The sequence below is a fragment of the Netta rufina genome (genome assembly GCF_964035555.1).
Source record: "Netta rufina genome assembly, chromosome: 15".
Lineage (NCBI taxonomy): Eukaryota > Metazoa > Chordata > Aves > Anseriformes > Anatidae > Netta > Netta rufina.
Window position 1 is genome coordinate 12,546,784 of NC_140138.1, and position 15,708 is coordinate 12,562,491.

At 43.2% G+C, this 15,708-nt stretch overlaps 2 protein-coding genes across 4 annotated transcripts in view; both read right to left on the minus strand.

Moving 5' to 3' along the window:
* CHLSN (cholesin) overlaps positions 1-6,425 on the minus strand; it is a 128,495-nt gene extending 122,070 nt beyond the window's left edge. For 2 of the 3 annotated variants that reach the window (XM_084296028.1, XM_084296026.1), the window contains exons 1-2: positions 6,114-6,323; positions 5,760-5,889 (exon numbers count right to left, since the gene is read on the minus strand). In XM_084296028.1, coding sequence (XP_084152154.1) covers positions 5,760-5,888 — 129 coding nt within the window. In that variant the 5' untranslated portion in view covers position 5,889; positions 6,114-6,323. Of the gene's footprint in view, positions 1-5,759; positions 5,890-6,113; positions 6,324-6,408 lie in introns of those variants that run through there. The other variant, XM_084296027.1, reaches the window with a different exon arrangement.
* Positions 6,426-9,008: 2,583 nt separating this feature from the next.
* Positions 9,009-12,108, minus strand: ZFAND2A (zinc finger AN1-type containing 2A). Its single transcript, XM_084296322.1, has 6 exons — positions 11,995-12,108; positions 11,419-11,513; positions 10,658-10,789; positions 10,303-10,454; positions 9,683-9,772; positions 9,009-9,259 (listed from the first exon to the last, which is right to left on the minus strand). The coding sequence occupies exons 1-6, from the start codon at positions 12,047-12,049 to the stop codon at positions 9,250-9,252; spliced, it is 534 nt and encodes a 177-aa protein (XP_084152448.1). The 5' UTR covers positions 12,050-12,108; the 3' UTR covers positions 9,009-9,249.
* Between the last annotated feature and the right edge of the window lie 3,600 nt (positions 12,109-15,708).

The window sequence follows — 15,708 nt, forward strand, 5'->3', positions numbered from 1 at the left end:
ATGTGCTCCAAGAAGAGACAGAAGAATTTCCCCTCTTGACAGGGAAGAAGGGACAGTTGTCATTCACCCCCAAACTCCCCATCACTTTAATATCCCAGCTTTTTGAGCAAAAGTAAGGAATTAAATTTGAATGTAGATAGATTAAGGCAAAAACCCAAAATTAGCATGAAATTTTTGCTGTTTAATATGTAATGAAAAATGCATAATCCCTTTAAACAAAAGTAAGAAATACACCACGTATTGTTTATACCAAACACAGTCGGGGACGTGAGCCTTTCGCCTGGGAAAACCATCTTCAAAGTAGCAACTGTTTTCCCAGCTGTGAATACTCCTTCCTGGGAAATCTATTCCTACCATTACAAAAATAATTTTCAAAGGAATGTAAAATTATTTAGCCTAATCTATGCATATCCGTATTTCAGACACTATTTTGTACCTTCTTAGACATGTTTGTTTACAAAAGGCCCGGTATTCTCTATAAACATTATATAGTGTCGCAATGAATTTAACCTCTTAAATAAATAAATAAATGCATCATTAATTCAATAAAATAAGTTGAAGCAACTCTATCAATATTCTGAGTAAAAAGTGTTAGCGGGAAACAAACATTTCAGTCCCATAAGCAGCTGCTCTCTAGGTTTGTTTTCTTATTCTTTTTTCCTAATTTGAAAAATATTGCATAGATATTAAGAAAGCAGACAAACCGAGTGAGATCCCACACAGCAAGTCATAAATGCCAAGTGGGTTTATGGCTTCATAATTTTTTCAGCTATCAAGACGCCATCCCGCAGAGAGGCAATCAGAAGCCAATGGGCCAGCAAACTAAGCTCTTTGTGGAAGAAAAAAAAAAAAAAAAATAGAAAAATCAACTGCAAGTAGTCCAAAGAGGAGAAATAGGCCCAACATTTCAATTACAGACTGACCAAACCCAGAAGACTAACAGAAGTGATCTAATATCCATACTGACATTTAACTTCACCATTCTGAGAAAGAAGAGACATTAATTTACCAGAGGTATCCGTTCCAGCAAAATGCTAACTGCTGATGTATCCCTAGATCAAAGGGGGAGGGGGCAGATGGAAGATAGGGCAAGGATGAAAGATTGTGTCATCTTCTCTTCATAATGTGGATAAAACCCTATTTGCATGTTAGAGATACAAGCAAAACAGCCAAGAACAGTACAAGTCAAGATTCTTATTCTAGGAGGTTATGCTAAACAAAATGAAGCTTTTAGTACTTTATTTTCAATATATCAGATTGGTTTTCTACATATTTCTTAAACAAAAGTAAATATATGGGTAATGCTAAGGCACGCAAAGCAGGATTAACATAGTAAAGCAAAACTATACAAATGCAGAAAGAGCTGATGGTCAATTCAGAACACAGTTTCCAAAAAGAAATTTTAATGTATAGAAGTGAAGATACAGCAAATACTGGTAGCCAGCTAATCAGAAGAACATCCTGCAACATCACGCTAAGTGTTAACTTCCCAACATTGTTTAGGATGGAAAAAACAAGACAAGTTATTTTGATGGTTACATGATCAGTTTCCTATTAAAATAAATGTAAAAAGATAGGACTTAGAGTTTGTTTGCAAATCATCCACAACCCATTATTTCCAAAACAGACTTCAGTATGAATTAGTGGGTTTTCAAATAAATAAATGTATTTCCCAGTTATAGCTTTACAGTATCTGTGATAGGTCTTGTACCATGAATGCGTGGTTTGCATTCATTAAACATTCAAACTACTAAACAGTTACCTGATTACAAGCAGCATTAGAGATCACATCAAAGTAGCACTCTTAACTATTTCACCAAGCTCATGACAAAATGTTTTATCTCCATGGCATAAACAGCATGATTTTTATGGGGTTTTCCACTACTACAAGCAAAACAATTTTAAAGAATCATTCTTTGTAGCTTGCTTTGCTCTAGTACTAGTTTAATAACTCCTTATTTGTCTTTATAATAATCCCCAAAAGGAACAGAGAAACACTTTCCCTAGTAATTTTGCCATTTCCCATCTAGTAAATACAGCTTACTGTTTGGGCACCTGCACACTAGCCCTCTGATTAAAGAAACACTATGAGCTACTTGTTTATTTGCCATTGTTTGTACTATCTGTATGGAATCTCAAAAATTAAATTCCTTTCCCACTGATTTTGCCTTCATCTGGGGAAAATGTAGATTCCTCCTCCTCCAACCATTTGCAATGCTGATGATAACAAGAAACAGGCAAAGACTCATACTCTATTAGCATTATCTAAAATACCCGTCAACCATGAACAATGGGATTTGATTTATAAAGACTGACTGGCTCTTACTCAATTTTCCTTGAAGTTACAATGTTTGCTAGACTAAATTGGGAAGGAAGAGGAAATGAATATTGTTTTCTATGGATTAGCAAATTCGAGTCTCTCTTGCTTAATAGATGATCAACTCTGGAAGAATTTTACTGTTCTGTGGAAAGCTTGCAGCTCTGAAAACAACACTGGAGAAACAAGATCTACTGTTAAATTATGAGGTTAAAAGATGCTTTGGTACAGTAAGGTCATTCTCAGTAGAACTCAAATAGCCTTTGTGAACAAAGTAACCACAACATGTTGTTCCTTGACGACAATGTTGGAAGTGTCGGTACACTGTTTCGATAAGCTTTTGTGGCACTGAGGCAGCTGAAACTTTGAAGGGTGAAGAAATCCATAAACAGAAGCAAGACACGAGTAATTGCAAACAAGGACTTCTAATGCTTTTGTTATTTGAACATGACAGTTAACAATATTGTAAATATTCTTTTCAGAGAACTGAAACAAAATTAATTCGTCACAGACAAGGTCCATCAGAAAGTTCTTACTTAAAAAGCCAATATTTAACTTCAGACCACCAGTCTAGACAGCACATTTTCAATCTCTTATTTTAATGCCTATAGTATGTGATAATTCAAAAGAATAATCTCCAACTGTAGTAAGGTTTGACATGTGAGTACGTTAGTAAACTACAAAATCATTAAAAAACTAGTAAAACTAATGCCCAGGCATTTTAAAAAGCAATGTTAAAAACGTGGGTTTTATTGCCAAGTAACTAAATAAAGCAGTAACATTAGGGAGATCTGTCAAATAAAAACACAAGGCTGATTTAAGTTTAAAAACTTGTATCGTTTGGCTTTACTAGAGCTGTGTGGTTCTAAGATCATTCATGAAAACATTTTTATTGGACTTGAATTGCTCTTTGTTATTTAATGTAAACAATAGAAATCGAGTAGATGAAAATCAATAAAACATCAAGATTACTCAGAAAGGTCAAGTTGTTCCAAGGAAAAACGCTTTAATCTTAGGCTGGTGAGAATTTTTGAAATAAATTCCATAAAAGAATGATCAATGTATACTAAATTCAGTCACTTAAGACACATTTCAACGTGCCTGCCTGCAGCATTTACGTTTTCCACTTTGGAGACTGAAAGTGCTGCAGTAAAATAGGAAGAAAGTAAACCACAGGGAAGTAAAGTGATTTAAGGAACCACAGAAAACTCCCCGCCACCAAAAGCAGTGTGCTACTATCTTTTGACTTATTTCCATCACATAGGAGACTAACAGAAACTGGAACCTACCCATTTGTGCCTAAAGGCCAAAAAATCGGCTTTAAATCAGCGCATTAGAAGTCAGTCACAGTTTATCAGAAACCAGTTGTCATCCTTCAGGAATTTCTGTAGCTCTATCAAAATTTCAGATTAAAGTAAAAAAAAAAAAAAATATATAAAGAAAATTAGATTGCAGAACAAGCATGCTCAGCAGTTGCCTGAATCTTTGCTCCATCCAAGCCAACTGAGCGCTTTTCTCTGCAGCTTCAGAGTTCCTTCTGGTCTTCCCGTATATGTAAAGGAATTTTACCTTTTTTCCCACTACATTTTCCACACTGCACTATCATCAAAAGCATTTTAAAACCCAATGCCACTATGACTTAACTATTTCACACAAAGCTGAGGGTACACATGCTGAGTAATAATCACAAACCAGTAAACAGCTGACATTCGTTAACTATTCCTAAAGTAAAATAGCTTAAAATCTGCTTAACATTTTTCATCCCCTACAGCCATTTCAAACAAAAAACGGGGTCTACTAACTTACACTTTCCTACTATCAACAGTCACAGTTTATAAAGCTGATGCCAAAAAATGGCTTCTCATAGACCTTATATGGTATTCCCTAAAACTAACACCAGATACATGTTTAAGCCACCCACTGACACCAACATTTATAGTTAGAAGAGCTGTTGTGCCTAGTGGTGTTCCCTAGTAGTATTAAGGAGCCTGCTTTCCACTTAATATTTGCTCTTTCTTCCACAGTCCTACAGTCTGCATAATGAAGGAACACCAATTTGGGGGTTCTAAGACCTTACCAGTTGATATTAATCGGATGGTCGAAAAAGTCCCTGCTTGCCAGGGGTTTGAAGTCCTCTTGGGATTTTTTTCCACTTGTACATAAAATGCTTCAGAACGTCACGGGCAATAAAATTTTAATTTTGGCATTTCAGTTTCACACTGTTTTATCCTGGAAAATTATTTCCACACAAATTGAATTATATTTCTGTGGATCTAAGTCTATAATATAGAACCAACAAAGGAAATAAGCGTTCCCTCGTACTAAGGGAACATACAATAAATACAAGAATTTCCATTTTTGCTTTGATGTAGACAAAGATGTACTCTTCCCTGACTTTATTTAAGCACCTTTCTGCTGAGATCTAAACAGCAAGAATTTAGAGACTCCAAATAGCCACTGCCAATAGGTCTGCTTTTCTTACACTGTCTCACAAACTCTAAATGTAATAGTTAGAGACACTTATACATGAATGCAAAAGCTCTCAGAAAAAAACAAAACAAACAAAAAAAAAAAAAAAAACAAAACAAAAAAAAAACACAAGTATTCTTGCCAATAAGCTTCAATAAAGTGTAACAGTAAAATAAGAAGTACTGCTTCTTAGTTACAATCTTCACTGAACCATGCATCTCACTATAAATGAGTAATACGTACCTTTTACATTTATTTTATGTTAGGTCAGTAAACAAGGAATGCTTTTAAGACCATGGCTTAAAGTCACTCTTACAGTTCCTAAGGAAAAGAATTTTGCCTTTCATTCTCCAGTTCTCTATATTATCCAAACACTTGATGCTTTGATCCATGTTTTGCATTAACTTACTCAGAAAACCACAGGTAAGCTGCCCTGCTTTTGTATTGTTTTCTTCAGGGGAAAAAAAGGCTTTTACTTTTAAGTTTCCACTTAAACGATATCTCAATATCACTAATTTCATTCTTACTACTTTATCAAATATTCCGTAATATAGAGACTGCTGACACCTTCTGGCCACTTCACATTCTGACCAAAAATCAACGGGATTTCCATGAAATCTTTCATGTGCTTCCAACCCCTCAGAATCACATGAAGACTTAGGCTACGCCTATACTGCCATATGACAGTTGCTTAAAGGCATTTGGTTTCCCTTTCACTCACATGCTCCCACCCAGCCTCTGCCTTTCACAGAACCATTCAGAACAGAGACCGTGTACTCTGAGTGCTACAACCACATTCAGAAATCACACAGACCTCAAGATTTTGGCTGAGTTTATCTTTTCATTTTCATTCTAGGTAAATCATATCCAAGGAATCACTGCATGGAATCTCAAGGGTCGGTGCTGAACACCACAGGTAGCGGCACAGGTAACTGTTTTATTGAATTAAACAGCTGAAGCCAGGATGACCTACCTGCAGGCTCTGTTTCATTTTCTTTGGCTCACTTTCTGACTCCAGCTCTCCCTTTGGGGCCGTGCGCTGCTTTAGCTTTTTCCTTTTTTCCTCCTTCATTTCTTTGCTTTGCATGTTCTTTTTTGCCATTCTGGAACAGAACGCTATGCAATTAGAAGCTGCCAAAGTGCAATTAGAACCCTTTTCATTTTAATTATTTTAAATGCCACTACAGAAATGCAATTAGAATCCTTTTATTTATTTTAAATAACTTTAATTTATTACAAATGCCAGAAAAGCATATACTGACAGGCTACCCTATAGCCACAGCATCTCAAGAGGTACATCTGACTGAAAACACTGCTAGCACCGAACCTGGACCAGTCCGGCTGACTTTCCCCGTTCTCCTCAGGATCTCGCTCCGGCTGCGCTCCCCCCGGGACCCCACAGCCTCGGGGCCGCCCGCTCCCGAAGCCGGTACGGCCACGCGGCCCCGGCTCTGCCTGCCGGCGGCCGTTACTCTGCCTTTTACACCGGCACGAGGGCGTGGAGATCCCAAGGGATCCCCAAAGATCCCAAAGGCTCCCAACGGATCCCCCTCAGCCCCCCCCGGCCCGGCCGCCCCTCAGCGGCCACGCGCGAGCGGGGTGCACGCGGCCCCCTCACGCACCTCACACTCACGCTCCCCGCCGCAGCCCGCCCCCTCCCTGCTATTGGCTGTAGCAAAGGCAGCGGACGCGTCCGGTTGGCGCTCGGAGCTGCCAATCCGTTAACTAACCAATAGGAAGGCGAGGTGTGGTGTTGAGCGCCCGCTCGGAGGGAGCGTGCTGAGGGCGGGCCCGGCCGGCTTTTTTTGTGTGACGTCAGCTCCGCGCGCCGGGGCCTCAGCGCTCGCCCCGCCCACCGTTGCCATGGTGACCGTTGCCAGGGTGATGGCCGCCGGGCCTGGGGCCCACCGAGGCCTGCAGGCCCCGCGCAGCCCTCCCGTCCCGGCCACCCCCGGTGTCCCCCAGACAACCCAGCGCTGCCACCCACTCGTGGGCTAGCACAGGGGTTCTTGGCTCCCCAGGGACCAGTATCACCCACTTCAGTCAGCAGATCATAAGTGCTGTGCGGCTGGAGCAGCCCAGTGGGGCTCTGAGGGCAGGGAGCCGCTGAGGTGTGGGTGGGTGACAAACATGGCCTAGCACACGGGTTCCTGGAAATGTACCGGCTTCCATTTGCTATAAATACTTACCTTGTGCACAAACATCTCCCCAGTGATTTAAGGGCAGGAATATTTACTGAAAACAAATGAGTCACCAGAGCATTTTTAAGTGACAGCCTGACGCAGGGTTTTCAGCTTCCAACTGCTTTGACCCCAGTAGCTAAGGTGCTGGTTGTGGCAGCAATAACTCAATATATTACACATACCCACATGAAGAGGTAAACCTTTGTACCTCTTTCTCCTGACCAGACTGGGGTCACAACCATTGCTGCTTCCACCTACCTGCTCCCCACACTATGGGGTACCTATCACAGTGCTGTCAGGACCCGCTGCTGCTCCCCCTGCAAACTCTTCCCACAGCAGGGTACAAAGCAGAGTTTGGAAACATGTCCAGTTGTATACTATACAGAAAAATTATAAAAGTCCCATAACTAGTGCTGTCTTAGGAATGAGTTACAGCACTAGAGCACACAAGATAATCACTAGGTGGTGGTATCTAAAATTAGAGCCATAATTTAGGCTTTTGTTACAATGTGAATGGGGAAAGCATGTTTTCTGTTTAGAGTGCCTAGAATAACAATCGTTTTATTACACATCCTATTGTGACACCCTGTGGTTAAACACAGTATTACAAATATTGCTAGATCACTATTTAGACCACAGGATTGCATAAAACAAGGTTAAATGGAACTAGCAGTGGTAATTTGTACCTGCCAGCTTTAGACATTCAGTTTGGCCAACTATAACCTTCCATATAGCTTTAACCATTCTCCAAAAAACATGGCAGTGGATGAGAAAAAATCACATTAGACAATAGGGAGTAGTGCACTTTTTTTTTGTTGTTCTGCATTTGCTAGAAATTTTATTATCTTCCCCTTTTCTGATAAAAGATCTACAAGTCAATACGCTGGCCATTTGTGTTATTCCTGTAAGGGACCATAAATCTGCATTTCTTCAGGGAGCATTCATAATCTAAGAATTAAGCCTCTTCAAATAGAAACGAGAAGCACACACCATTTGCACAATTGCAGTAAGCCCCAAGGTTGTATAAACCATACACGTTAACTGCAATCATGCTCACATCTCTTGCAGTATTAAAGATTATTTTTTCCAGGCAGGTCAAAGAACACAGCATTCTCAGCTACACAAACTGCTATTCCTCCCACCTCAAGAAAATGGGGTTGGGAACTCAACTGCAGGTGATTCAATAGACTGCAATTACCCATCCATTAGTCCTAAACCAATACTCCAGCCTACGAGCCCCAGCATGCAGAGGAATGGTTCCAATGACACATGAAATTGAGGTCTTGGCCCCCTGACATCATCAGTAAGCTTTGGCATTTTTCTCACAATTAGTTGGATGAGAGGTCTACTTAGATCACAGCTGGGGAATTAGCATTGTTCATTAACTGCACGCTTCCATTTCCTCAAGCTACAGTACTTTGGGCCCCAAACTAAGTAGCTGGATGTTCACGCAGTTGAAAGAGCTGAGCCTTCAGGTAAGATTGCTGGTGAAGACAATAGACATAAAAGTGTGTTTTTGTTTAAGCCTTTCAGGAAAGGAGCAAGAGTAGGCTCCTTTGACAGTGCTGTATTTTGGCCTTATTATGTGGGACAAGGAACAGTTAATAGCTTGTTTTCCTTTTTGCCCCAACTGCGAGAAAAATACCAATACAAGTCTAGATTTCTACCTTGGGGGCAATAAATTATGAAGAATTACGCTGTGCATGCCTCTGTGAGCACTATCCCTACAGTGAATTGCTTAGGGAGGGCCTAGAAGGACAGGGTATGGCTTTATAAATCAGTACTTCCAACAACATTCAGAAACCAAGAGACACCATAGAAAACTGACTTCACATTGGTATGTCGTCGTCAAGCACAATGCTGCATTGTGCCAGATCATTTCCAAAAGAATTGAGAGCTATGACATTAACATGTATTTCAGTCTTTCACCTTATGAGACTCAGTTTAGCCTTGCACAACCTAAGTAAAACAAGCACTGTTTCACCCTAATTTTAGTTTTCTAAAACCACCCCCCAGTTTCCTCCAAGCATTTTTCATAGTAGGGTGATGGTTGGACCAGATAATCTTGAGGGTCTTTTCCAATCTTAGTAATTCTATGATTGTATTACAGCTCTTATTCTAAATATAGAAACAAAAAGTTGGCTTAGAAAGGGTAACAGTTTATTAAATCCATAAGAGATTATACACAAAAATAAGTTACTTGCATAGAAAAAGTTTAAAGAGCTTCAGACAAGATCAACTGAAGTAGGCAGATGCTTGATCCAGTGTGAAGAGCTTCTATCATCTGCATCTGAAAGACAGAAGAGTAAACTGTAAGAGTCATTCAATTACAACTTGCAGTCAAAAGGAGATAAACCATGGCTGGGAAGGACTTGGGTCATTCAGATTTGCTGTGCTTTCTCAGCATTACACTGAAGCACCAGTCTTCCAAAACTTGACCAAAGGCCTCGTTCTGGGCAGGTGGGAGACCAACCTGCTGGTACAATAAACAACTTAATGCCCTAATGCTTGTGTCTACATAGCCATTTTAATCCTCACAGTGTGGAGAAATAAAGATTTGCTTGTGCTGTCAGAAAGCTCTCTGCTATATTCCCAACACTGATCAAAGGTCAACTACAAAGCCTAGAGCAGTTAGATGTATGACAGCAGCACTACCATGCTGTGTTGACATAAGACTATTTTAAACCATCTCATCTTGTTCCACAGCTTATACCTGTTGTGCTGACGGTTCCCATTAGATGGCACTGCAATTGCTTCTGTTGACTTGAAGGCAGTTTGAGATGCTCTCATCAGAGCTGCATACCTACAAAGAAATATAACCAGGCTAAGCACCACTTAAGCATGCTTCCAGTAGTCTCACTCTTCCATCCAGTTTAATTATCCACATCTGACACAAGTCTTACATTCCTACTGCACAGAGCAAGGAAGGTATGTCTGCCTGCAAGAGATGTTTTATTAAAGTTAAGCTTAAAATCAATACCTTGCCACAGTTTATTCTTGGTTAATTCAAGGCTCTAAGTAGGGTTCTAGTAGTTAGATCAAGACATTAGAAGGTACTTGAGTTGGCAAGCACCTGTTCTCGGGGCTTTTTTTTTTTCTTTTTATTTTCAAAGAGCATGCTATCAAATTAGGTAAGGTTGGAAGAATTTTAGGAAAGCATTTGACAAAAAGCTTTTTTTCCCTCCTTGGCTCAGGCTTTCAGAAGTTAGGTCCAAGATTCAGGAGCTTTATTATTGAAGTGACCAGTAGTCTACAGAATTTCTTATTTGTCTGAGCTTCCCACCAATCCCTGAAGCTTCAGCTTAATCTCAAAGTACCACAGCTACAGCTTACCCAGCCTTGGAGATGGGGTGGCTGCTCCCTTTACAGTCATGGTCCAGAGGATGCCGATGCTTTATGCAGAAGTTCCCATTGCACTGTTCACAAACTACCTTCATCATCTCTTTTCTTTTGCATCCTGGCTTTGAGCATTTGTTTGTGAAGATCTAGATAACAGAGAAAACTACATTAGCAATAGTTGGTTGCTTTCTGAGATCAGCTTCCAAGTAGCAACCAGGCTGAAGCATGAATGCTCAAGTGCTCTTAGAACAAAAAAAGAAACAGAATAAGCTTCTACACATTGTGCTGTCAGAAAACCAAGCTTCACAAGAATTAGGCAAGTAGCTTAGATTTCAACAAGTTTTCTCACCTTCTCCTTTTGCTGTGCCGGATTGTATTTGCAGTCCTTATCCATGTGGGCTCCAACCACAACATCTGGTATTTCACCCTTCTGTACTGGAATGGGTGCGTTACAGAGTGGACACACCGGAACCTGCACATTCTAAGAACACACCACACAGATTAGAAGTCTGACCCGATTATTGTTCTGTCCTTCTCCTTTTCTTAACCATGCCTAATGATGGTATATTTATAAGTGCTTTATGTTCCACTCATTTACTAATGCTCTTAAAGATGTCCTTCAAGAAGGTAACTGCAGATTTGTAACCAAAAAGCCAGAAGTGCTATGCCAAGTAAGTGTGTACCAACATATACAATAAATTCACTGTAGATGCGGTTCTAGGCTTCCTGAAAGTGTAGTCATGAACACTACACAGCCCAAGTATGAGCTAGAGATTAACATTCAGCCCCACTTTTCCTATTTATCCTGCAGTTATCCTGTCTTGCAGCTCAAAAGAATATGGGCTGTAGAAAGTTCTGGGCCCCACTACGCTAAAGTATAAGGCACCTCTCTTTAGAAAGGGGCAGAATAAGTGAAAGAGACTAGAATCCAGCAGTAGTAAACTCAGAAGTGTTGTCCCATTGCAGCTGAAGTTCAGCTCTATCATTAGCTTATCTTGTGGTTCTCCCACCTGTTTTTATTGAAACCACAGGTCAAGTTTCAGAGCAGCCTTGCTGCATGACTTGGAAAATTCTGCAGTGTCAATTACTGACTCATGTACAGGAACTTACTTTTTTGTAGGCAGAGCCACACTTGTGGTCATCGTAACGGATATGGTCTTTGCAGAAGACCTCCCCACACGCATCACATTTCAGAGGAAGGAAGTCTGGGTAAGGAATGAAAAGAGAAAACAGATTTGTATACAGCAGAGCTAACAGCTTTACAGCACGCTTACTGAAGACAAATAAATCCTAAAGCAAATCATCATTTTGGTATAGTCACAACCCAGGTAACTCTAGGAAGAGCATGCTATTTTTCATAAGCACAAAGACAAAAGTTAAGATTGAAAATTTCCCCCCCCGTGCTATACTAACACAAACCACCAATACCCCAGGAGCTCCTAGAACACAAACTTTTCAAAAGGCATTAGCCAGAAGCTTGGGGTTGAAGAACAAAACCAAAATCCTGTCTCAAAAGACTTTTCCCTTCAAACACAAAAGCTCCTTAGGCTTATCAACAACACCCCAGCACGAAATGCTACAGCCTTAACCATCACTCTTCCACGGGATGGATTTAGGAGGTGTTAAAGCCCTAATATCTGGTACTAACCAGCGTACCCCAATACGGACCAACCCCCCGTGTCTCACCCAGCCTCCTGCAGGCTCTCTCGGCGCAGTGCCGCCCCAGCCCCGGCAGCTCCATGGCCGCCCGCCCACTGCCGGCCCCGCCGCCTTTATCCCCTCCTGCTGACTCAGCCCCCGCCCGCTGCTGAGTCACGCTCCCGCCCGCCCCGGCCCCCGACGATGACGTCACGGAGGGGAGAGCCAATGGGACCCCCGGGCCGCCGGCGCCGGCTGCTGCGCGCGCTAGGCGGGCGGCCAATCGGAGGGCGGGGTGGGGTTGTGCTGAGTCATGGGGAGGTGTGATGGGGCGGGGCTGGGATTGGGGATTGAGATTGAGATTGAGATTGGGGATTGGGGATTGGGGATATGGATAGGGATTGAGATTGAGGATAGGGATAGGGATTGGGATTGGGGATAGGGATGAGAGTTGGGATTGAGATAGGGATTAGGGATAGGGAAGGGGTTTAGAGATTAGGATTGGGGAGAGGGATTAGGAATGGGGATAGGGATGAGAGTTGAGATGGGGATTGGGGATAGGGATAGGGATGGGGATTAGGGATGGAGATTGGGGATAGGGATGGGGATGAGGGTTGTGATTGGGACAGGGGATAGGGATGGGAATTGGGGATGGGGATAGGGATGGGGGTTGGGTTTGGGATTGAGATTGAGATTGGGGCTGGGTCTGGGGTTGGGGTTGGGGTAGGGGTTGGGTTCAGTGCTGGCAAGGGGAAGGGGTGATTTTGTCCCAGCAGGCTGATGTTCAGGACCCTGCAGTAGGATTTCAGCACACACCAACTGGTTTGGGTGGATGAGCATTGGCTGCAGCAGGGGTTTGCATGAGTCAGCTGATAACAAGTGCCTCAGCTGGTCTCTGCTCCAAAACGGTCACCTCGCTTCAAGGAAAACTGATCTGACAGGCAGTTGGAGACCGAGGTGTGGTTTAGAAATGTTGACCTTTCCCCTACCCATTGGCTGCGTGTAATAATGTTTACCTCATCAGCGGAGGAGGGACTATTGACTTAATGACACTAGTGACCAGGTTGAGAAATGACGGCATGTTGTCCCGTCTCTGCTCTCCCCAGAGAACACGTGGCTGTCCCGTATACACAGCTCAGATGCGGAGTGGAGCTGGGAGATGGATGAGGGGCTCTAGGAAGGTGTGTGGTGATGGATTGAAACAGCCAAAATGTGCTGTCAGAGCCCAGGAACAGGGTGTGCCACTCATCTGTCCTCCACATTGCCATGACATGTGGGGTTTGTGGCGAGGTTGTGGCTCAGGTGGCAGTGCTGGAGCAAGGGGCTGAGTCCTGTCCCTGTGCCTGGCATGGCTACAGGAGCACAGATGTGGGAGCCTGACAGGAGGAGACCTCAAGTCATTAAACTCAAGCATCCCTTGAACACTTGACTACTTCATGTAATTCCCTTCAGGAACAAACCAAACCTAGTGTTAGCTCGTTATTCCCATCAGAAGGCTGTCCTACCTCACTGATCTCATGACAAAAACACATCTTCCAACTTTCCATTTTAAAAGTTTCCCTGGCCATCGGCAGTGCTGTCCTTGACTTTATGTAGTTTCTTCTCTCCACACCCCGTCTAGGTAAACAGCACTTGAAAAAATATCCAAATACAAACAACAACGGGAAGTCCAGCCATGCAAGGAACTTCAAGCCCTTTGCTCCACTAAACTTTTATACGTCAGCACCATTACACTGTTATAGAATACTCCAGAACTTGGGAAGCACAAAGAAAATCACATGCCCTACTGAGGTCAGAGTCTGTTTTTTTTTTGTTTGTTTGTTTGTTTGTTTTCCCATACAAAGCACCTGTCCAGTTCCTGAGAGGACTGGGACCCCAGTAATCTCCTAAAGCAGCGGGGTGAGCTAGGCAGGAGGAAGAGCAAGGTGTCTGTGCTGCTGGTGGGCTCACGGTGATCAGCAGCTGGGGAAACCGCTGCTGAAGGGATCACATTTTGTGGTGGGGAAGGAGGAGTCCGTACAGATAACAACAGAAACAGCTCTGCACAGATTAGTTACTCCTAAGGAAGACTGCAAATCCCGAGTCCAGAAACCCATACAGCACAGGCAGCCATCTTAATGGAAACGAGGATTAAAAATTAGCTGAGGTTTTTAGTGATATTTTTAGAAGTTTGCTCGTGAAGGTTAGGCTGCTGAGAACAGGAGGAACGTGCCCAAGGCCGCACTACTCAGGAAGGGATCACACAGAGCAGCGTGTGGGTAGAGGCTGGCCGGCTCAGAGACACGGCGATAGCTTGGTTATAAGTGCTTCGGGGAGAATTAACGAGGGAAATTGCTTGAGAAGCAGAATTTGATTATGGGCAGCCAACGTGGATTTGTGAAAGGAGCACTACGTGTAACTAACTTGCTGGTGATTGGGGAGGAGGTGGTGTTCCACGGCGTGTGGATTTTATACAGCCTGATCCCCAAAGGGAAGGCCTGGCCTTCACTGCTGCTGCGATGACACTTGGTGGGGTGGATGGGGTCACCTTGGCTCTGCACACTCTCCCTCTTTTTCCCTCCATCCCTTCTACTCCTTTTCAGTGTGTGGTTTGCCTTCAGACACACACTGCAGCCTAAAGGGGGAATAAAACACCTTGGAAGAGGCTCGCGCTCTTCAGCTTTCTGCATGTCAGCTCCTTCAAACAGGGCCCCCAAGGCTCCATTTCGGAGAAGGCCAGGAATGCTCTGCAGAAGAAGGAAAACCCTCTGGCAGCCTCAGACCTGCCCAGCACTGTCCTACAGGCCCACTGGAGGCCAAGTGTGGAGGAACAACAGCCAAGGGAGGTTCAACCTGGCTGAAGGAGTACCACAGTGCCCAGAGGAGAGAGAGGAGGTCTTCAAAGACCTTCCCTGTCACCCCTGTTGTGGCAGTCCCTATAATGTGGCTAATGCAATGTGTGTAATGTAATGCATGTAATGTGTAATGTGGCTAACAGTAATTACATATATATAGTATAATCTTCAGCATGGAGGGAGAGCTGGAGTCCTGGTGGGCTCCATCATATCTCCGGGGCAATGTATAGCCCCTTCCCACCAAGCTTCGGTAAGATGAGCCTGAGATGCCCAGGGCTAAAACATCCTGAGCCCACCCACCTCCTTTCTCCATTGTGTGCTCAAATTCCTCCCAACACCATCCAGCACACACACACAAGTCCCCTGTCCCTGGTGTCCCCAGGGCCACCTTGTCACCCACAGTCCTCCCGAGCAAGCCGGGAGCAGCCTGGTGACTCCGTTAACATCCAGGTGGCTCCAGCTCACATTTCCCTCTTCCAGGTCTCTGAACTCCCATCCCATCATCCTGGTTTTTGGCTCATAATTTCATACCAGGCTTTTAAAACTGAATTTTATTTTTATTGCAGTGACCCCGCGGTGCTGCCAGATCCCTCTGTGGAGGAGACGTGACATCTCCATTACATAGCTCAGATAAGTGTCTTAAAGAGACCACACACAAAGGAACCTAATGGTACCTATTTTTATTAGGTTTATTACAGAAGGGGAAGTAAAGCAGGCCCATCTCCCCACAGGATACTCCGTTAACAGCAGCAGACAGAGAGGAAAGATCTGTGGAGGCGGATCAGTTTTCCAAGAATATTAGCTACTGCTGCTCTAAAATTAGAGTCTAGGGAGAGCAGACAGGTTGACATAATTGAAAGGGCTGTCTTATGGGATGACATAGTTAAACGAGCCCATGATCAGCTTTGGAGTGACAGCTCAGCGACTT